Source organism: Sciurus carolinensis, chromosome 15 (genome assembly GCF_902686445.1).
Source record: "Sciurus carolinensis chromosome 15, mSciCar1.2, whole genome shotgun sequence".
Taxonomy (NCBI): domain Eukaryota; kingdom Metazoa; phylum Chordata; class Mammalia; order Rodentia; family Sciuridae; genus Sciurus; species Sciurus carolinensis.
Window position 1 is genome coordinate 8,892,448 of NC_062227.1, and position 23,152 is coordinate 8,915,599.

General features: G+C 54.7%; 1 protein-coding gene across 10 annotated transcripts in view; it reads left to right on the top strand.

Annotated features, from left to right (window-relative positions):
• The first annotated feature begins 15,665 nt into the window (after positions 1–15,665).
• Positions 15,666–23,152, top strand: part of Wnk2 (WNK lysine deficient protein kinase 2) — a 120,478-nt gene continuing 112,991 nt past the window's right edge. For 9 of the 10 annotated variants that reach the window (XM_047525942.1, XM_047525943.1, XM_047525944.1 and 6 more), the window contains exons 1-2: positions 15,666–15,932; positions 16,474–17,159. In XM_047525942.1, the coding sequence (XP_047381898.1) occupies positions 16,476–17,159 (684 nt within the window). In that variant the 5' untranslated portion in view covers positions 15,666–15,932; positions 16,474–16,475. The remainder of the gene's footprint in view (positions 15,933–16,473; positions 17,160–23,152) is intronic. The other variant, XM_047525941.1, reaches the window with a different exon arrangement.

The following is a 23,152-nucleotide window of genomic DNA, read 5'->3' on the forward strand; positions in this document are numbered from 1 at the left end:
AGCGTGGCTGGAGCAGGCCCTGCGCACGACGCCTGCTGTCCCTCTGTGGGACGAGGCTGCATCCACGCTGTGCTCTGAGCTCAGGGGCTGGCGTGTGCTGCCTGAGGCTCTCCGCTCCTGAGGCCAGGACTCCTGCCAGAGCCCGGGATCACAGTGGGGCAGGAGACGCCAGCCTGTGTGGGCAGTTGGCAGAGAGCAGAGATGTAGGAAGAGGCAGTGCTGGCTCGAAACAAGAGACAAGGAAATTGCCACTCTCCTAATCCCAGATTCAATTAATGCACTCTGTGGCAAGACCCGGGATGGACGCTCCCTGCCTCGCTGGTGGGAGTGCGAATTGGTACGATCTCTCCCCAGGGCAATTTGGCAAAATCTATTAAAATTATGAATGCATAAAGTTTTTGACTCAATAACCTCACTTCTGGGAATTCATTCTACAGATAGTTTTGGCACAAGCAGGTTATAGGCTCACTGTATCCTCGTTTACTACTGCAGAAGGGGCTGGTGATGTAAACCATGGTTTTTCTGGACAAACAATATTATGCAGCTGTCAAAAGAACCAGGGCACTCTATGTTGACTAGAATGGAGGGATCTTTGGAACCTTACGTGGGACTGAGCACAAGGCCTAAACTAAGTACTGGCAGGTAAGCTGCAGAATCCCGAGATGGTATTGTCTGTTGGTGAGGAACTGGGTCAAGGATGCAAAATAGACATTCTCTCTTACACCTTTTTGTATTTTCTGTCTTTGAATCATGTAACTATAGTGTCCATTAGACATTTAATGATAATGACAGTAATAATTGAAATACTTCTCCCAGCCTCTCTTAGGCGTTGGGACGGTTTTCAATATAGTATGTTACCATGTAGGACACAGCACAGCTGTGGCTGGCAGTCTGCAAAGACCAGAATAGCACAAAGGAAAAAAAAAATTTTTTTAAAGAGTTTGCCCAAGCAGAAATAACCACTGCTAATTTCCTATTTTCTTGCAGTTCTTTTCTCTGAGATCATTTTTTAAAATCTGTACTTCTAACATTTTTTTCATTGAGCTTCTATGACATGCCAAACTCTCTAATAGGGCCAGGCATCTAATGCAGAGTGTATCAGTCAGCACTTGCTGCATAACAACTGATCTCAAAACTCCTGTGCCTTAGGATAAGAAAGGTTACCTCTGGTGCATTTTATGTGAGGGCCATGTGACAGCTGCCCTCCCCTCCCTGCACTTTCCCATCCCAGAGTCCAGACTGAGTGAAGAATGGCCATCATTCAGAAGTGGACAGGGACTGAGGTAAAGCAAAATCCTATCTGAAGCTGTTAATGGTTTGGGTGAACAGCCCCCTCGTGACACAGGCTGCTGGGCAGAGTGGGTCTCCTGATTGCTCCTTTGGATGAGTGGACTTGGGAGCATCTGCCCTAGAGAGGTACGGCTTGGGGACAGATGACAGGTAGAATACACACCCCGGTACAGCAGAGGGGACTAACGAACATTAAAACAACAGGGCCTTCCTTAGCATGCAAAAACTAACAAGCGTTTTACTTCTTGCCGTGGGCTTCTCGTGGCTTTAGAAACTTCTTTACACTGTTCCATCTGGACTATCTTCCTGGCCTTCCTGCTGGAACCCAGGGTCACTTCTGACATTTCCAGTACCTTGAAGGTCAACAACTTCACGCCTAAATCCTTGCTCTCCTTGAGGTAAACTCCTAGAAGTGGAGCAAAGAGCAGGCACGTGTGTGACTTTTACAAACTGTTCTGACCAACTTGCCCGCAGGGACCGTTGAGGGCACCTGCCTCGCCCGGCCCGTGCCAACTCCAGACCCTGTTAGAACAGGAGGAATGGACTCCATGTGAAGATGTGGATTAACCTCACGGCCTGTTACACAGTAGGGCCCAGTCAGACAAAAGGATAGTCTCGGGGTTTTGTCACCTTTTGTGACAAGTCTATGCCTGTCTTTAATTTGGTCTTTCCCATGTTGATTAATATGAATTTTGTGCACATTAATGATCACATCTCTCAGGTTTCATTTGCTTTATGCCTGCAGATGCCTGCCTTTTAATATCATTTCTTATTTTTATTTATTTTTGTGAGACAGGGCCTCTCTGTTGTCCAGGGAGCGGCTGGGACCACAGGTGCGTGTCACCACACCTGGCTAAATTATGTTTTTGTTGGGCCAGTTTTCCCTCTCCTGCCCCGCTCACCGCCACCCCCACGACTTTTCTTTTCAGATTCATCCACAGAGCTGGTTGATGCTCATGGGTCACAGATGCCTCTGGTTGAAATGGGACCTGCTTTGAGCCTGGAACCCACAGCCTGGTCCTGCAGTGACCTGCTCCCTTTTCTTCTCTGGGCCTCAGTTTCTCCACCTGCTAAAGGGGCATGGCGTCCAGCCTCGACTGCTGAGGAGAGGCCCCTTGGAGAGACGGAGGCTCCTTGTCACCTTTCATCTCTGCAGCGTCTCCCCTCTGAACCCACTGGCTTTGCTCTCGATGACGCAGGACCTGGCCTGACCTCTGCTCCTCAGCTTCCGGCCCAAAGCCCCCTCAACACCCCAGGTCCCTGATCCTCAGAGACACAGTCCCAAAGCCACTTCCCGATGTGACAAATGACCAGAGGGGGATGGAGGGCACTGGGAAGTAGCCTGCTGGTGGCCGGTGATACCACTGTACTTCAGGTCTTTATTTAACACAAAGGATGCTGTTGGTTGCCGGTGACCAATTATCTTGCCAAACAACATACTTTCTATGAGATCGATACGTATTTGCCCAACAGAAGGGTCACTGTTGTGGTTTATTGATCAATGACTTCCTTCTCGGATTTTCAGTTCATATAAAACCTTTTAGAAAAATAGAGAATCCCATTCCCATGACCCCGAGAGGCAGCGGTTCCCTCAGTGGATTTACGTTGACTGTGGAGTTGGGGGATACAGCTAGCATTTAACTGGCACCCCTGGGTTGGCAGGTCCTTGTCTTGTTTGGGGACCTTCCCGTCACCCCCTCCGTAAGGTATTTAACAGAATGAGCAGATTGAGGCCAAGAGGGTAAGAGCCATACTGGGGACCCCAAGAATTAGTTCAAATTTTGGGGATGAGCGCAGCCAGTCTCCCCAGGATCAAGGCTCTGGTCCAGTGGAACAACCAGCACTCCCTCCTCCTATACCCAGATATTTTACCCAAGTCTGCCAATCACAGCCCTCCAGTCCTGTCCATTGTGACTGGCTCCAGGTGATCACCTGACCTGTCAGCCAATAAGATTTCTTCCGACTGCTTTTCCTGGGACTATAGAAGTCAAGGTCATCCCGAAGCTTCTGGCAGTTGTGGGAATCACCTCTAGGAAAAGTGAATGGGGCAGGACACCTTCACAGAAGAAGATGGAGCTGAAGAGAGGAAAGGGAGAGTCTGGACACCACACTTGGGTGCCTGGATTCAGCCATACCTGAAGCTGTTGCAGCTCATCAGATTTTCTATTAAATAAATCAGTAAATTCCTTTTTTTTTTTTTTTTTTTTTTGGCTTAAACCAGTTTTAGCTAACATTTTGTTACTCCCAAGACATGCATGCAGCTAGAGGAGGGACACAAAATCAAATCAGCAGCGTCTCCACTTCAGAGCTCAGTCTGTGAGTGGAGAGAGGCCAGTCTACAGCTGTGTGCATGCCACTCATTAGGGGAATAACCCAGGTCAATCAGGAACACAAGGAGACAGGCAGTGACACCTGATGGCAGTCATTGCATTGCCAGGATTAGAGTGTAATGTGAAGACAGAGAAAGCACAAAAGCAAAAAATCTTGCCACTTTTCTTGTGGAAAATACGTTGAGCAAAGCAAAACTAAAAACCCACCTGTGGCTCAGGCCAGGAGACTACTGGGGAGCTGCTGCCTTGGGAGCTCCGCCTGCCCTGCCCTGCCCTGCCCTGCCCTGCCCAGGCGGGTTCCCGGCACAGCCCTGGCTTGCAGCACTCAGCTTCCCAGCCCCGAGGCCTGAGAAGCCAGGCGGCCTGTTTGGCCCACCCCAAAGCCACTGCCTCGGTTTGCATCTGCTACCTGGCTGCTAGCATATGACCTGGACAGGTGGCAGATGGTCACAGAGCCTGGCTTCTCGGCTCTAAAACGCAGAGTCACGCTTCCTACTTCTTAGGGTCTTTGTGGCAGCTTAAACGAGTACAGGTGCCCTGGGCCTGGACGATCGCAGCCCAGTCAGTGCCCGCGAGAGCCAGCAGGACAGGCAAGGGTCCCGGGAAGACCATGGGGAGCTAACCGCGTGTGGTATCCACGGGGACAGCTGTGCTTCATCTACCTGCAGGTGCCGGGCATGGTGACCCTGTGTCTTCACCCTGCCGGCTAGAAGGAGGGACACCCATCCAGGCTCAGGGCAGCGAGCTCACAGCACGAGAGCTCCTCTCTAGGACTGGCCCCTCCCCAGCACCTGTCTGGGGTCCCTTCTGCTCTGAGGACACCCCTGGGGGGCAACTCCACACCACAAACAGATGCAGGGGCTCCATTCACCGGATGCTATTGCCTGAATGTGCCCCTCAAAGTTCATGTGTTGGAAAATGAGTCCCCAGGGCAGCAGTGTTGAGACACGGGACCTCTGAGGTGACTGGACCATTGGGGCTCTCCCTACACGTGATTGATTTGTCTGTGGATTCATAGATGAGGAAGTAGCTCTGTTTTAAAGGTGCTGTCTGTCACGCTTGCTCTGTCTCTCCAGGTGTGTCCTCTGCTGCATCATAGGCAAGCTAGAGGCCAAGCTGGTGGATGGCACCCTGCTCTTGAATTTCCCGGCCTCCAGAACTGTGAGCCAGATGACCTTCTGTTCTTCATAAGTTACCCAACCTCGTGTATTTTGTTACAGAAAATGGACCAAGACACCAGACCCCTGGACATGAGATATGGAGATAATGCAACTCCTTACCCAGAATTCAGGGAACAAGTCGAGCCCTATGGCAATGGAGGGAAAGAGAAAAGACGTCCTTGGTAATGGCTCTGTCCTTAAGGTTGGTGTGCAGAAGCTCAGGTGTGTGTTCCAGCGCACACCCCAGGGGTGGGGTGGTGGCCTTGAACTCCAGGTGACCTTCAGCGCAAACAGCAGATCGCCACCCCCAGAGAAGGATGGGAGGGTCTCCTCTGGATGCACTTTCAAACTTTCTCACTTTTCTCAACCTGCTAGGTGGACTGTGGTGTCCTGGGGATTCCCATTACAATTTTAATCAGCAATTTTTTTTTCAAGTGCAAAGTTGTACTTTTTTTTTTTTTTCATATTGAAGAGCCATCTGCATCAGTGTTTCCCTGTGGATTCTCTGCTTACGTTGTTTATTTCTCTGTTGGCTTGTTGGTGTCTTGGGTTCTATTTACTGTCACGCTTTGTGTGCCTTTCAGTGGTGACTTCACTGTTTAAAATGGTCCCAGGCCCAGTGCCGGGGTGCCGTTCAGTGTTCCCAAGCCCCCCCAAAAGGCTGTCACCTGACTTGGAGAGACAATAGCTAGGAAAACTTCCTCCGGCATGAGTTGCGGTGCCGTTGACTGTCAGGTCCATACTGATGAGTCAACAGTACGTGCAGAAAGAGCGAGGGGAAATCGGCTGATCTGGACACGAGGTTGATTGGGAGTGCCCCGTTTCCACCCCTGGGAACAATAGTTCTGAACTTGTCACTGTGAATAACCAGAATCAACTGTCTAGACTGCATAGAGCGAGCTTCTGGACTGTGTGCCATTTTTAAAAGGCCTCCCTACTTGGATTTAGAAATTCACACCGTTTGCCCCTTCCTCTTTCATCTCTTGATCCTGGGCCTCCTCTGGTCAGCCTCCTGGCTGCTCCAGGGGAAGGATGCCTACCCATGCTCTCGGTCATGTGCTATGGTTATGTTCTGGTATGAGCACCTGACCAGGTGTGCAGAGGGCCCAGCTGGTATCTGATGCTGGCCTAAAGTCCACCCGGCGCGTCTTCAGTGTAAATGAGCCAGGCACTTCCAGGGGCAGGGTAGTGAGCAAGCTATGTCATTAACGTGGACCAAGCATGTCTGGTGTCTTTCCACAATGTCAGAATGTATTGAATAACAATAAATTCAAGAGCTATCCCACTTTGAGAGGTGACGAGTCACCGCATATTCATGGATCACCTGATAATCATAAACTGGATAATCACACGTTTTTTATTCCTTTCTAATCTTACTTTCTGATTTCTATAGCACTCAAGTCACATGTACTTCTTGGCAATGATATAAATCCATATAGGGCATGGAAGACAGAGAAAGGGTTAAGGTGGCCTTGAGGTAACAGGACACTGTGCCAAGAAAACAGCAGAGACAGATGTAAATTCAGAGTCCAGAGTCACTGCAGGTGGTCAGATAAGGATTTCATTTTATTTATATTTTTGGTACTAGGGATTTAATGTGGGGAACTCAGCTACTGAGCCACTTCCTCAGTCTTTTTATTTTTCATTTAGAAACAGGATCTTGCTAAGTTGTTTAGGGCCTCAATAAATTGTTGAGGCTGGCTTTGAGCTGGCTATCCTCCTGCCTCAGCCTCCCGTGCTGCCAGGATTGTGGTGTGTGCCACCGTGCCAGGCTCAGATGAGGATTTTTAACCAATCAGTTCTGCAGAGTTTTCAAGGCAGAAAGATAGATAGCAGTTTCTTTCAGAGCACCAGCTTGAAGGGGGACTGGGCGGCATTGTCATGGTCAGGAGAAACCGCACTGTGCTAAAGACCAGAGAGACAGGATCAGAGGTTTATCACAATGACAATTTTCCTGGGCATGACTCCTGAGAAGTGACCATGTGACAGGGGTCAGGAGCCGCTGTATCCAGTCTTGGGAATTCCTCCTTAGACGAAGCAGTTACATCTTAGGTGAGATCGATCAGTTCCTGTGTCTGGTGTTTCTGATATGATTTGGGGTGCCCACACCAGTAGGGGCTCCTTGATTTAGTCTGATAAGTCAGCACACATAAGTTATTGGTCAATTCATGCCTTATAGTTGTGCCGGGCAGATGGTGATTGTTTATTTGTACAAACGAGGTGTAGAGTCATTCTACCTTGGTACCTGCACTCCAAATGGAGTAGCTCATGGCAAATGACTGCTTTACTAAGTAACCCAGTGTTACTTAGTAACACCCAGTGTTAGGCATAGCCTAAAAACTGCTGTTCTATACATCATGGAGAAACTCAGAGCAGGTACCACCTGCTCTCCCGAGACAGGCACAGGCCGTCCAGACTGAAACTACTGGAAAAACACAGAAGTCAGGCAGGCCATGTTCATTGCAAAGTGGAAAAACCCTCGCCTGCTTTCACATGGAGGATGACGCAGCCCCAGAGACTCTGTTGCTCCAATTGCCAGGCAGCCTGGGGCCCTGCTGGGTGCAAATTGGAAACTCCAGGCACAGAGACCCCTGCCAGCCCAGGTCTGAGTCAGCTTACCCCAGCTGGGGGAACAAGCCAAGGCCATGGGCAGAGGTGCCCTGGGCAGCAAGTGCAGGCTCTGCCCAGAGGACCCTGCTTCACTCATCTGCAGGTGCTGAACCCACCCACTGCCTGGTTCCTTTCTACCCTGTCCACAGACGCTGCTAGAAGGTCACTGAGCCCCCATGAACCTCTGTGTTTTCTTATGAAACAGGGAGATGAGAACTTGCCCTTGGCAAATTGAATGGTTCTTCCAAATGGGTGGCTGCTCCTCTCTTTTTGGGTAGAGCCCGCAGGCAAGGAAACTGGGGTGTCCCAGCCAAGGTAGGAGTCTTCCCAGAGTCCAGTGAGAGCAACTCAATAAACCCAGCCCTCCACCCACCCACGCCCAGCCACACACGATGTCATCGCCCCAGCAGTAAGAGCCAACGTGTTTTGCATGCTCCCTGGGCTGCTGGGAACTTCCAGGGGACTCGCCCAGCCATCTTCTCACAACCTCCAAAGTCGGGCACCTGCGTCGCCCTGTTGACTAACGAGGAAACAGAAAGAGAAATTAACAAAGGCAGATGGTGCTGGGACCTGACTCAGATCCCTGAGTCTCCAAACCCCAAATTTTGCTACATGTGCAGCTCTCCGCTGACCCCCTCGCTCCTCTCAGAGCCTTCTTGGGGGCCGATCAGCAAACCTTTTCTAAACACACAGGCAGGATATTAAGCGGAGCTGCCTCTTCTCCAAAGCACAGAAAAACGTACCCGATCGGAAACATTCCCAGGTGTCGAGTTGGTGTGTTTCCTTCCGGTTTCTTACCCGAGCCCTGTCACTCCGAATTACCTCTAATTGATTCCTCGTGCTGTTATAAAACTACTAAAGCACTTGCATGGCTTGATCCTATTTGATGACGTGGGAATGACACGGTTTGCCTCACCATTTTCCCTCTGCTGAGGTTTTAGGTGATCTGAATGCTTATTCAAGATAATCCTTCAGCAACATCTTCGTGTATCACTACCTGCATCGCTGGCCACCTTAGTCGTGCAAGTTCTCCAAAGGCATTACTGACTGAAACAGTGTGAACAGTGACCAGACTGTCTCAAACTCCTCTCTAGAAAGCCGGTGCCAGACTGCACGGCTGCCTCCCTCCATTTAAGGACAGGACCGGACAGCGCTGGGCCGTGAGCTCGGGCTGCAGGAGCTGTCAGGCCAAGAGGAAGCTTACACCCAAATCATGGCTCACTGAGGATGGCCTGGAGGGCAGTGGACACATGGGTTGGGCCTGAGGTCAAGCTGGAATTGAGGGCGAGCCGTGACTCACCTGCTGCTGGCCCATGAGGACAGCGCCCCAAGGGAGAAGCCTCACAGGACCTGAAGGTTCACCACAAGGGCCTGAGGACAGGCCAGATGGCAGCTGCAGGGTGGAGACGCGGCAAGCCCTCCTGGGCTCACTTCCAGGTGCACCACCCGCTGAGTGTTGCTCAGGCAACATGGGTGCCCTTTTCTTGTCACGGATTCCCACCTGATTGATAGCAGCGCCACCTCCAGGGGGCCCTCAGGGTGACATGAAGGCATTTCCACGAAGTATCAGCTTTGTGCAGGCACAGACCAAGCACCAAGTGTTGGCTGTAATTATGATCACTGCCGAGTGCAGGGACGCACACCTGTAATCCCAGCAGCTCGGGAGGCTGAGGCAGGAGGATCATGAGTTCAAAGCCAGCCTCAGCAACTTAGCGAGGCCCTGAGCGACTTAGCAAGAGCCTGTCTCAAAATAAAATATAAAAAGGACTGGGGGTGTGGTTCAGTGGTTAAGCACCCCTGGGTTCAATTCCTGGTATCAAATAATAATAATGATAATATTTCTAGCCGCAAGCCTTAATGGGGTTATACCACTCTCTAGACTCAGGACCTGTTCCTAGACTCTGGAGATCTGTGGATCCAATTCCTGGGGTGAGGAGCTGCCAGATGCAGTTTGGGATGCTGGTCAGGGAAAGCTGGGGCAACGGTGTCCTCCACGGCTGGTGCCTCCCTACCCCCAGCAGGGCTCCTGGGTGGGACTCTCAAACACCTGCTCATCACAGGACATTTGAGGGGCTAAAGCCTCATACTCTGGACCAAAACAAAATAAGATACACGATCTTATATTTAATGTGTGCCTAATTAGGTAAAATTAAATAACCTGGTGCTTAGCAAAAAAAAAAAAAAAAGAAAGAAAAAAAAAGATTTAATCCTATTGTGCTCATAAAAAAATCAATATGTCAGCTGAGTGTGGTGACATGTACCTGTAATCCTAGTGGCTTGGGAGGCTGAGGCAGGAGGATCATGAGTTCAAAGCCAGCCTCAGCAACTTTGTGAGGCCCTAAGCAACTTAGTGAGAACCTGTCTCTAAATAAAATATAAAAGGGACTAGGGATGTGGTTCAGTGGTTAAACAGCTTTGGGTTCAATCTCTGGTACCACTAAAAACAAACAAACAAACAAAATCCAATATGTCACATGGCCTGTTTTCCTAGTTACTTGGGAGGCTAAGGCAGGAACATTGAAAATTTGAGGCCAGCCTTGTTGAGCAAGACCATGTCTCAAAATAAAAAATGAAAAGCTTGAGCTGTACTGCCAAAAAATAAAAATAAAAATGTGTAGCCAATGGAATATTATTTCCCATAAAAAGAAATCTGATACAACATTGAGAAACCTTGAAAATATTGTGCTCAGTGAAAAAAAAGACACGAAAGGTCAGATACTATGATTCCATTTGTTTGAAATGTTCAGAATAGAGAAATCCACAGAAACAAAAAGGAGGTCAGTGGTCACACTGAGGGGTCGGGGAGGGATCACTGTGGGAATGGGGTTTTGGGCGGATGATGACATTTTTGGGAATTAGAGGTGATGGTTGTACAGCATCATGAATGTACTTAAAAGCACCAAATTGCACACTTTAAAAGAGTGAACTCTATGGTGTGTGAGTTATATCTCAATAAAGTTGTTATTTAAAAAAAACAATATGTTTTAAAACTTGGGGGCCAAGGAAATGAGGCATCATCTTTTTAATTATAAAAAGAGAAAAAGGGAAATAAAGGCCGTGTTCTGGAACGTGGCTCCCTCCTCCCTTCTGTCCCCCAGACTCAGGGTCTAGCTCCGCCCACAGGCTGGCCCTGGGAACATGTCCACATCCTCTCTCACAACCAACCTGCTCTCTGCTCCCTCTTTCCCTCCAGGCCCACCCTCTCTCCCTTTTCTCTAGGCCCAGGAGAGGAGAAATAGCTGGGTAGCCCCCCAGGAAGGCCTCAGTAGGGAGAAACAAAGTCTGGTCACCGGGGCTGGCTACCCTGTGCCTGTCACACACCAAATGAGGCTCCGGGAGACAGGCAGAAAGCAAGCCTCACTCTGGCTGGTTCTCCTCTCCAGCCAACACAACTTGGGGTATTTTCAGTTCGCCTTGATCCCTTGCAAACAGCCTCATCCCTGATTCTTGCCACCATGCCTGGAGATCTGTAGTGGCCCCTGGGAATACAACACGCCTGAGATGCTGCAGGGTTTCCACGTGAACAGTGGTGTCAACTCAGCAATCGTGCTAAGCTGGTTTTTGAGGATTGTGGCCCTTGGAACATGATTTTTTCCCAAGGCTCTGTCTTTGAGGGATGGTCGCCACCCAGTCCTGCACCAATAGACAGGCCAGGCGTGGTCCCTGACACGCAAGGGACCACTCGTCTTACTTCCTCTGGGGGTGCTGAGCCCCTTCCTCCAGGTGCTCCACCAACACTGGCCCTGTACTGCCAAGACCAATGGTGCAGGGTGCTCGGTGGCCCCTACTGGGCCCCTATCATCTGTCTGCCCAGTTACACGGACTGGCTCGGTTGGCCAGACCCACAGTAACCAAATCTGAGGTCTTCTGCAGGGCCACCTGGGAGCTGGGATCAGCATTCAATCCCCACAAAGTATGGGGTTCCAGGAACTCCCTCCCTACGAAAGAAATGAGCAACCCGAGAGGCTCAGGGCATGAACCTGCTCCTCAACAGACACAGGGCAACACCCCTAGCCGCACCCCGGAGAGGTGCCTCAGGGGTCTGTCTGTTCTGTTGCTTATTCTGTGCAAGTGCTCGTCTGGCAGGTAGGCACCTAATGTGTGCCAGACTCTTAAAGCTACGGGAGCCTCCATGGGTGTCAGGCCCTGGCTTCGCATTAGGATCACTTGGGATCTTCAAACGCCTGAGGCCTGGCCCACGCAGACCCACAGTGGGAGCTTCGGGGATGGCGGAGGGGCTTCTTAAGCCTCAGGTTGCTGAACGGCAGCCACATGTGAGACCTACTAGACCAGAGGGAGTGAGTCAAGGTCACGGGTCTGATAGGGCTTGGCGGGTCCTACTCTTCAGGTGGGGAAATGGAGGCAGGCCAGTTGGGCTTTGTCTTCTTCCAAAACTGTGTGTTCTCTTTTTCTCCTCAGAACTGATAATCTCCCTTATCCCTCCCTCCCTCCCTCCCTCCCTTTATTCCTTCCTTCCTCCCTCCCTCCCTCCCTCCCTCCTTTCCTTCCTTCCTCTCTTCCTTTATTTTCCCTGCTTTCCTTCTCTCGTGCTGGGGATCCATCCCAGGACCTCGTATGTGCTAGGCAAGTGTCCTGCCACTGAGTGACACCCCCGCCTGACAGTTTTACTTTAAACTGTATTGTCTGCATTTCAGGGTCTCCCTGAAACTGACCTCCCCCTAGAATCACAATGAAGTTTCTGCAGAGTGACCAGTTCCACTTAGAAGACTGGGGCCCTCTTCTGATTCATTTATTGCACCTCAGAACATTTCCAAAGGAACCCTGTTGTGGAAGGAAAGGGGGTTCTTCATCCCCTCATCACCCAGAAGTGTTGCTTCATCCTTTCCCACCCGTCCTGCCAACCGTAGGTCCTGCCCGGCAGAAGCTCTCCTCTCTCTGGGGACTGAGACCCAGGGCCAGAAGATGCTCTGGCCTGGTGTTCCTCTGCCACCCCTGCCATCCGCCACCCAGGGCTAGGAGCCTCTGCTTTGATGACCTAGGAGCCACGCGCCTGTCCCTGCTCCTGGCCACCCCAGGCTGTCTGTTCTTTGTCCTGTCTCCATCCTTCTCTAGGTCTCAGAAAGACCTTGCTGGGTCCCCTGCCCCACCTCCCTGTTCTCCCAGTGCTATCCCCACCCATCTGCTGCCCCTACCAGGGTGTCCTCCCTAAGGTGTGTCCTAGGGGAACTCAGAGGGGGCCTGACTGTGCTGGACCTGAGCACTAGAGAGCTGCCTGAGTCCCTAGAGGAAGACCCACCCTGGAAGTGCCGGGACCAGGCTCCTGATAGGCAAGGTCAGAGCCCTCCTTCTACCCAGGGGCTTCAGTGGGCCTTGATGTGAGCAGAGGCAGTGGAGCTGGCCCTGTCTCCCTCCCCGCCAAACATCTGTTGAGCACCTATTGCATACTGAGACTGCTGGGCATGGCCACTGTGCCTACCTCACAGGGGAGTAAACAGACCATGCAGTCCTGGACCTTCATCTGCAGGAGCAGGTGTGTGTGTGCAGGTGCCCACTGCTAGCTCAGCTGGGTCTTGGGGAAACTTGTCTCACACAGGGGCTCGATGGCACTCGGGGTGGGAGCCATGGGGTAGAATTGCTGTCTTCATTCTGTGACCTTGAGCAGTTTCTTAAAGTTGGGCTGGGCCTCAATGTACTCATCTGTAAAATGGAGATAATCACGCCTACCTGGCCTGTCAGCCTTCAAGATGGCTGTTCTAGGTATCAGAGATAGCCTTGGCTGATGGAACCTCAGGACAACCAGCAAAGCAACAGGCAACGCTTATGCTTGTTCCATTACTACAAGGGAGGTGGAGGTTCAGAGATGTTCAGTGAACTGGCTAAGGGCACATAGCAAGTTCCATCAAAGTCTTGGTTTACAACTGAGCACAGTGGTGCATGCCTGTAATTTCAGCAATGTGGGAGGCTGAGGCAGGGAGAGTGCAAGTTCAAGGCCAGGCTCAGCAATTTAGTAAGGTCCTGAGAGACTCAACAAGATCCTGTCTCAAAATTAAAAAGGGTCGGGGATATAGTTCATTGGCAAAGTAGCCCTGGGTTGAATCCCCAGTACCTAATAAAATTTTTTTCAAAAAATTATAGCTTCCAAGTTCTGATCAAGGAATTCTCAGTCACTACCTGCTGGAATCCCAGGACCTGCTCCTGAGGCCAGGTTGAGATTCCTTGTCCAGTAGTCCCTGAACTGTGGACTCTAGTGGTCATGAGCTGGCATAGGGAATGAGATCTCCATCATCAGAGGCATGCAAGCGAGCTGTGTGAAATCATCCCCAGGGGGTCAGAGATAGGATCCCCCTCCCTCCACAGCCTGGGTTGCTCTCCCTGCTTCGTGGGTGTGACCATACTTCTCCATAAACATCAATGAATGTGTGAGGGCAGCAGATGCTGGAGTGGATGAGAATTGCTGGTCATTTCCTCCACCACCAGGCAGGCATGATGCCACACGCTGCCAGTGTGACCTGTCAGAAGCAGCAGGAATCCAGGCTGGTTCAGCTTCAGCTCTGGAACTTGCTTAGCTCCATCCTGTCTTGGTTTTCCCTTAGATAGGCCTGAACAAACCGGTCATGGACAGGCCTGGATGCAGGATGCCCTTTCTGGACTGACCAAGTCTGGGAGGAATTGGCAGCCCTTTAAGGTGGACAAGCCAGGATGATGAGGTCGGTTCCCTAAGGTGGGATACTGAGGCCCAGATAGGTCTGGGACTTGCCCAAGTTCCTCAGAATGCAAGGGACAAGACTGGGGGTCTTTAGCCTCCACAGAAAAGCAGAACGTTTCTCATTCACCCTCTACCTCTGCCTGGAACCCCCCACCCTGGGAGGTACAGCCCAGATCACTGTCTCAGGGCTGCTCAGACCTGTAGAGCTGGCATCTGCTGATTTGCTTCCTGCTTGTGTGGGCTCTGTGCTCATGCCTGTCCTGCAAGGTAGGTGTGGGATTAGATAACATAAATTAATAGGCATATGCCAAATGCCTAGCCCAGTGCCAAGCACACTTAACCACCAGATCACTGGAGGGAAAGTCCTGATTTGAGATGTTTGCCAATTTCTATAGTGTAAATACTTCTAGTATTGTGACTTTAGGCTGCAGTGTGGCATCACGGAACTGAGAACTGAGAAGACATTGAACATTGGCCTTCATAAAGTTGTTTTCAGTTGGCGCCAGCACCTGCTGCCAGTGCCCAGCAGGGCCCAGGAAGTCCTGCTGTGCTGGGAAACAGTTGGATTGGCACATGGTTCCCTCTAATTGTGAAGGCTTGGTATCTCCTCTGCTGGCTTTTATGTCACATGAGTTGCTTTGTGCCAAAGGCTCCAGGGTCAGCAGTCCATGGGCATCTCTTCATCTTTAACTGGTTGTGCAAATATGACAGGGTGCCACACTGGGGGGGCGGTGGCTACCCAGATGAGAACACTGACATCTCCCTTGTGCCCAGGTTTCCTCATCTGGAAGTGGGTGCAGTGAGTGTGCATTACAGGGTCAGGAGGACTGCGTGAAGGTGAGGTGTTAGTTCAACGTGGTGCCAGAAGCAGGACTTAGAAATAAGTACCGTCTGGCCACAAGTCTGCCCCCTGGCAGTAAGATTCAGAGATGCCCACAGTGGGGCTTGCCTGTGGGAGCTGAGAGGAGTAAGTTGGAGGGAGAGATGGTGGAAGGCTCCCCAGGACAGGTGGCATTCGGCAGAGGTGAGAGATGAAGAGAACTCTGGGTCAAGGGATTTGTGAAAGTCTCTCCACGCCCCCATGCAAGGCATTCTAGCGCAGGCTGTCTCGGGAGCTCTGGAATTTAGGGTAGATAACTTCAGCCTTTGGGGCCTCTGTTGCTCAACTGAAAAACGGGTGCAGTGATCACTGCCATCCGTCTCCCTGGGTGACAAGGAGACGCTCATACACCCGCCTGCTGTAAATACAGCAAGGGAGGGAAGACACTTTCGTTCCTGGCTGTGCCTAGCCCGGGCTGGGGCTCCCGAGGGTAGGTTATCCTGGGTCTCTTTCCAGTCCCCATTTTGTCCGGGCACAGGTTCCCAGGTCTGGTGGTCCGGTTATTGCACGATGAGGCAACGAGCCTGCGGTCGCCTCCCAGGGAAAAATGGGGCCCTACATGGCCGACAGCCCTGCGGAGTGTTCGCGGGCTGGCAGTCGCCTGGATCAAGGAAGCCGCGGTGGGGGCAACAAGAGCGGTTCCGCAGGTGTCTGCGCGCGTCCGCAGCCAGGTGGGCGTGCCAGGCCCCGCCCCACGCGCCAGCTGGGGGCGGGACGAGCGGAGGCCCCGCCCTTCCCGCGCGCCGGGTCGGAGCCGGTGCGGGAGCGGAGGCGCGCGGAGCCGGCAGGAGCACGCGGGAGCGCGGTCCCGCAGTGGCCCGGCCCGAAGGGAGCAGCGCGCAGGAGCCGAGCAGCGCTACGACCCCCGCCTTAGCGCGGACCCCGCCCCAGCACAGACCCGGCCCCAAGCGCGGACCCCGGCCCGGAGCGCGGCCTCGCCCGCCTCGCCCTCTCTGGCCACCCGGCCGCGGGCATGGACGGCGCCCGCTCGCCCTGTGAGTGCCGAGCCCTCCCACCCGCCGCCTTTGTGTGCGCGCCGCGCCGCCGCAGCCCCCTCCCCGCGCGCCCCTCCCGCGCCCCGGGCCCGCGTCCTTTGTGGAGCGGCCGCCTGGCCGGTGCCTCCCCCAGCCCCAGGCCTGCCTGTCCCCTTTGCAGCGTCCTCTGGGACAACCCAGTAGGCCCTCCCCCTGGGCCTGGGGGCTGGGCCCCCATCCTCTGGCCTCCTGGTCCCTTTGCAGCCCCTCGGGGCCCTCAGGGACACCCGGCAGGTCCTCCCTCTCAGGATCCCAGTGACAGCCCAGGACAGGCCTTCTCCGCGGGCCGGGGCTGAGCAGGGCACGTCCCCCTTCCAATCCGAATCTCCCAGTCCAGTCTGCAGCCCCTCTCTCCGGAGCCCCCAGGGACAGCCGGGCAGGTTCCCTCCGCGCCCGCGGCTGGGCAGGGCGCGGGCCCGGGGGCGGCGCTGTCTCATTCCGTGGCTCGGGCAGGTGCGGCGGGACCGGCGCTCACGCGGGCCTGTGTGTCCTTGGCCCGCAGAGATGGACCGCGATGGCGGCCGCCGAGACGCCCCCGGCGCGTTGATGGAGGCCGGGCGCGGCGCGGGGCCCGCGGGTATGGCGGAGCCGCGGGCTAGGGCGGCGCGGCCGGGGCCCCAGCGCTTCCTGCGGCGCAGCGTGGTGGAGTCGGACCAGGAGGAGCCGCCGGGCCTGGAGGCAACCGAGGCACAGAGCCCACAGCCCCCGCAGCCCCTGCAGCGCCGGGTGCTTCTGCTCTGCAAGACGCGCCGCCTCATCGCAGAGCGCGCCCGTGGCCGCCCTGCCGCCCCCGCGCCCGCCGCGCCTGCAGCGCCTCCGGGCGCCCCGGGAACCCCCTCGGACCCCGGCCCGGAGCCTGCGGGCGCGCGGGAGCCCAGCCCGGACCCCGCTGCTGCCGCAACCGCGCAGGTCCCCGACGGCGGCCGGCGGGAGGAGGCGGCGGCGGCGGCGGCGGCGGCGAGGCAGGAGGACGCTGGAGCAACCGAGGCGAAGCCCGAGCCCGGGCGCGTTCGGAAGGATGAACCGGAGGAGGAGGAGGACGACGAGGACGATCTCAAGGCCGTGGCCACCTCTTTGGACGGCCGCTTTCTCAAGTTTGACATCGAGTTGGGCCGGGGCTCTTTCAAGACCGTCTACAAGGGGCTGGACACCGAGACCTGGGTGGAGGTGGCCTGGTGCGAACTGCAGGTGAGGGCTCGGTGCCCGCAGGTGGGCTGTCTGAGAATGCGTCCTTGGGCGCGTCCTTGTTCCTGCGCTGGCCTTAGGCAGCCCTGAGGATGGCTGGGGCTGCTGAGTGTGTCACCCTCTGTGTGGGTGGCCTTGTGGACCACACACAGGAGGCTGTTCTGTGTCTGCACTGGTCGTGGTTTGTCAACTTGCTTGGTGGCAGAGGTCCTTGCTTGGGTTTGTACTGTGTGTGCCCATGCTGTGGGGGGCGCTGGAGAGGGGACACTTGGAGGCTGTGTACCTTGGAGAGCCCTCCTAACCCACTTTACTGATCTAGGAGAGCCTAGAGGCTGTGGGGGGGCTTCAGGGCCTGTGTCTGTCTCAAAGGTTAGTCTGGAATCTCTCAACTGCCCTTAAATTGTACCTTCCTATATTCTGGAAGGTGTAGGTACCTCAGCCTATAGGACTTCTGCAGGATTTCCTCTGACCCAGGGGTCTGTGACCCAGGTATGGTGCCTGGTGGGGTCCTGGGGCCTGCTGAGCAAGGTTTCGAAGCCCTGTCCACAGCCTCTAGGTGCTCCCAGGTCTCCATCTTTTCACCAGCTGGATGTGTGAGAGGCCTTAAATCCAAGTCATGCAGAATGCCCGTGGGTTTTTTCCTTCCCTTTTTTCTTGGATGCAGAGGCTCTGGGCATGCAAATTTCTTAACCTTGCCCTCACGTTCGCTGTGTCAGCCCAGGCCCTGGAAGATTATATAAAAGGCAACCCTAGGCCAACCTTGGAAGAGGAGGCAACTCCTGTCCCAGGGGGTGTTTACTGGCCCTCCCTCTCTGGGAGGGGGCAGCTGTCAGGCAGAGTCTGGCCTGGGAGAGTGCTGGCTGGAGGTGTAAGCCTACCCCACTGGCCTGTAAAGTTAGCTGGCCTTCCAGGCTGACGCAGGCCGGGCGAGCCAGGGCAAGCTGGGAGCCAGGGCCGCAGGCCACACTGCAGGACGCCTGCATTTTTGGCCCAGAAATGGGATTCAGTTACTGTGTCCTCCAGCCCCTGCAGGGTGACCTGCGTGTGTGTGCAGGCCATGCTCATTTGGTGGGTGTTGACCTGTGGTGAGCCCTTCCCCCAAGACAGCTCCAAGGTCTTGTCTCCCTACCGTGGTTCCGCCATGGAAATGTGGCTTTGCGTGATGGGGTCTATGGTATCCTCTAGGGTCCTTCAGGAGGGGCTGAGGAGTTTCTCTCCCTTGTGGCCTCTATGAGGAGCTCCCCTCTCGCCTGCCCCACTGGTTCTAAGCCTTGCCAAGAGGTGGCCTTGCTGGAACAGAATGAGCATGTGGGTGGGGCAGGGTTAAGGACTGCGATCCTGAGGTGTGTGCACCATGTGTCCGTGCTACATGATTGGCAGAGAGGTGAGAGGATCCAGGAAGGAGGAGAGAGGATTCCTGGTTCTGGAGAACGGCAGGTGCTCTGGCTCCCCACCTTCCTGCTCTGGCCAGATGACCAGCATGGCTCTCTGAACACGCACTGGTGCTGTGGCCTGGAAATGCCAGCGAGGGAGGGTGGAGGGCAGGAGGGCTGCAGCAGGCTGGAGGCGAGTTAGACCTCGGCAGCCTGAGCCTGCTGATCTGGCTGAGGCATTGCAGGAGCATATGACTCTCAGAGCCAGTTAATTCTCCTTCCCTTTAAGGAAAGGCAGTCGTTCAGTCTCTGGGTCTGCCCATGGTGGGCAGGGCAGCGGGGTGGGGCCTGGCATCTGTCCAGGGGTCTTTTACTCCTTGGCTGTGGATAGGAGTGGAAAGGTTGGGGGTGGTTTCTGGACTAGACAGTGCTGTTCCTTGCCCTAGGGTTACTAGGCACCCCCTCCCAGTTGGTGGGGAGACTGTCCCCACACCTCCCTCAATCACTCCTGTTGACCCTAGGCTGATGTGCATGCTGTGGGGTCACCTCCCTCTGCTTGGATTGGTCTGGGGGGTTCTCTCTGGTAGAAGTCTGAACCAGCTGGAAGAGCCCCCTCACCCCTTTGCTGAGAACCTCTTGTGTGACAGGCCTGAGCTGGGACCTCCTCATTATAAATCATGAGGTCATGGGGTCATGGAGCAACCTCCTGAGGTCAGCAGAGAGGAGCTGGCAGGGGGCATTTTGGGATCAGGGAAGAAGTATATCAGCCTGGAGTGGTGGATGGGACCACCCAGGGCCACCTGTGTGGTGTCTGGACTGTAAAGTAGGGCTGAATGGGGTGGTGTAGGCAGCAGGAGTCCTACTCGGAATAGGCCTGCATGTCAGGCGTGGACTAGGGCAGGGGAGTTGGAGTCCTTAGGGGAAGGTCACTCCTGGGTGGGTGTAGGGACAGGTCTCACCCACCAACAGTGCAGAGGGTGACAGGGGTCACTCTTTTGCTAACCAGGTTGGCTGTGTTCCAGGAGTGGGGGTCTTCTCAGTTCACAGTATGGAGATGCTCATCCTGCATCTTGGTCCCCAGCATTTCTGGACACCAGGAGAGGCACTGGGAGGGGGGCTCCTGGGAGTCCAAGTTTGTACAGTGCAGGGGTTGTCTGGCAGGGGGTTGCCTTCAGCCAGGGAGCCTTGTGGAGTTCCTCTTGGTCTTGTCCCTGTCTTCTGGTCCAGAGTGCCTCAGTGGGCAGTGGCTTCCCTGTCTGAGTACCCCGGTGCCTGCCTGGTGGCTGTTTGCTTTTCCTGACCTGGGCGTGCTGGGGTCTTCTGGGCTTCTATGCCTCCCTGGAGACCTGAGAGATGCCTTGCGTGCTCTTTCCAGGGTTCCCTGCTAAGGGGTGGAAATGTCCCAACCTTGGACCTAGTGGGTGTGGCCTAGAGGACATCTGATTTCCTTCAATGACTAGGTGTTGAAAGAACTTTGTAGGGAGAGTCGTGTGTGCTTAGTTCACCTCCAAGGGCTAGATGTCTCACCTGAATTCTTTGCAGGTCCAAAGATGAAACAGGAACTATTGTTATTATTATTTTTGGTGTGGGGAGGAAGCCATTTAAAATTGTCACCTTTTGAGTGAACTTTTATTCTTGGTACCAAAGCACATTACAGTAACAAAGAAGAATTCCACCTCATTCCCGCCCTCATTCTCTTTCCTGGGACTATCTCATATTCCCATGGCTCTCCTGGGCCAGCTCCGGTCCTGTAGACCCCTTTCCTATCAGACCGTTTGTGAGGTCCGCTCTGCGCATGGCTGCCTGTCTGCTGTGGGTCCCACCCGGGCATTGCCCTGACCTGCTTTAAGGCTCACCTCTGAAGTGGGGGTGTGGCATGCCTTGGCCACAGCACAGGGAAGGCAGAGTGCATGGCATGGGGTGGCTGCAGCGCAGCACTAAGGGGGTCCTGGCATGCTGTGGCCACAGATCAGTGATCAGGGGAGCCTGTTTCAGCACTGTGGTGGCCTCTTCCGGTGCCTGCTGTTGGTCAGCCTTGTTCCTGCCTCTGGATGCTGACTTTCGTGTCTTCCTTAATTCTTGACTACGCAGGTGGCTGAACTGACACTGTCCCATGTGTCAGAAATCCCTCTTCACTTGCTGGCCATGAAAAATGCAGCCAGCCAGAGTCCGGGCCGTTGTCTGGGACCTGTTGGAGTGGCCTGCTGCCTTTTCCTGGCCCTGCCTGTTCCTGCTCTGTCTCGGGGACCCGGGAGGAGGGAACTTTACTGTTGTACTAACTTCCTGCCTGTTGGCATCCTTGACTTTCGGGAGATACATCGTCTCAGGCCCTTTTGTGACCCTGCCTTCCATAGAAAGCCACTGTGCCCAATAGGCCTGGAGCCTGTGCGCCCTAGATGGTGACTGGGGCCCTGTGCAAGGTGCAGGGATCCATCTGCCTTGTGGAGACACTTGGTTCTGTCCCTCAGCTCAGCATCGGCTGGGCCCTTATGGAGCGGGGCCTAAAGAGAATGGGGTGGGTGCATCTTGTCCAGCCCTGCTTGGGCCTTGCTGGCCAGAGACTCCGATAGGGAGGTCCCTGGGTCACCCAGCCACGAGAGGGGTCCTACCGCTGCACTGTGGAGTAGTGATGGCATCTTGGAGCTGTGTGTTCCCAACTTGCATGCTTCAGCCAGACATCCCAGAGTGTTCTGTCCCTCGGCCTGTGCCTAGGAACAGATGACGCCCACAGAGGCTTACCACTGTGACTTGTGCCCTCACTGTCCTCCGAGGCCAGCCCAGGTCCCCCATAGCCTTTCCCACTGGGGCCACTGCTGCACTTACCACCCGTACCAAGGTGACGGGGTCCTCATGGCCTTAGTAGGGAGGCCACTGTATGCCTCAGGCACATGACCTCAAGAGCCCAAGTGCTTTGCACTGGTGGCCTCGTAGGGGGGGCCCGACTGCTGCCTGGTCTGCTTTCACCCCGAGCCTGCATATGTGGGGAGGAGGGAACGGGAGGGGAGGAGGAAGCAGTGGTGTTCCTCACAGGGACGAGACCCTCTGGGAAGGCTCAGGCTGATTTGACGGGTGGTCACCTGCCCACGTGGGTGTGTGGCAGACCTCCTGTGCGCTTTGTTCTTTTGAGAGCTGCATTTGGCATTTGCTGGATGGTGGTGCCAAGTTCGTGTTCTTGGGTGAGATGTTTTAGGCTCCGCGCTGGCCGTGGTTTGGTTTTGATCGGCGAGAAAGGTTGGTGCAGGGTGTCCTGAAGGCCTCTGGAGGTGGCTCTTCTGCCAGGTGCAGAAGTGTGGGCACTCAGGGCTCCCTCCACCCACTGAGTGGTGTCGTGAGGTGTGTGTGGCCAGCAGTGACCACGAGTGGCCCAAGCTGTGGCTGCCATCATGGGAGGCACAGGGGTCAGGCACCCTGGCTTGTTCCCTGTTGGTAGCTGTTGCTGGGCAGCTGGGCGTGTGCTTTTGAGGTGTGCTCAGAGGCCCTGGACTTCAGCGGTGCCTGCCTGAGCCTGATTTAGGGCCAGGTTGCTGTGTGACTCAGAGCACGCTGCGTTGCCCTTCTGAGCCCTGAGAGGGGTCGGGTTGGCTCACATGTGAGGGGCAAACCTGCATGCACTGCTTGTTCCACTGCTGTCCCTTAGCTGTGTCTTCTCAGCCCCTGGGACCTGTGGGGAAGACTGAGGGATAATTGAATATGCCTCCTGTGGCACCGGCTCCAGAACTTCCTGTGACAATGGACTGTGGCCGTCCCCGTCTTCTCTCTCCGTGTGCCCTGCTGAGCACTGGAGGTGGCTGGGGCAGGTGAACATCCACATCCTTGATCTTTCTTACATGAGGCAGCCATGAGGTGAATCTGAGGCCTGGGTGACCCTGATGTGGTCGTATGGATGCCGGGCAGGCAAGGCAGGCTGGACTACTGACCAGCTCATGGAAGGACCCAGGAGACCTGGGGCCCTGTTAGGGCTGCACAAGGCCCAGGTGGTGGTGACTGGCCCAGGCGCAGTCCTGGGAACATCCACACAGAGCAGGGTTGGGGCACTGGGCTGCTGAGGACCTGGACCAGGTGAGGGCTGTGTCAGCATTAGGCTCCTGGGGCAAGAGAGCCCAGGATGCTCCCAGTCACTTGATCACCTGGAGGGTTGGGCAGCCCCTGAGGCTCTTGTCCCCTAACTTGCTTCACTGTTTCAAGGGGTAGCTCTAAGGTGGGGCCAGGCTCTGTGGAGGAACTGTTAGCTAGAGATAATGTCAGAGGAAGGGATGGGGCTCAGTCCCGGCTGGTGTCCCTGAACTCCAGACCTGGGGACACTACAGTGAACAGGGCAGGTCATGACTAGGGGACAGGATGAGGAGATGTGAAAACATGTCAGTAGGTCCAGTGGATACTATGGTGTGGGGAGTGCAGGGTCCTTAGGCGAAGGCCCTCCCGAGGGAGGAGCAAGCCACCGAACTGGGAGGCAGAGGACAGACGTGCACAGGCCCTGAGGTTGGAGCCATTTCTGCACAGAGGGGACCTTAGCTGTCATCAGCCATACAGGGAGACCTGCAGATGTGACCTGGACTTGGCTTCTTTGAGGGCGGGAGCCATATCGGGGGTTTCTAAGACTAGAGGAGGGGTGAGAGCAGACCA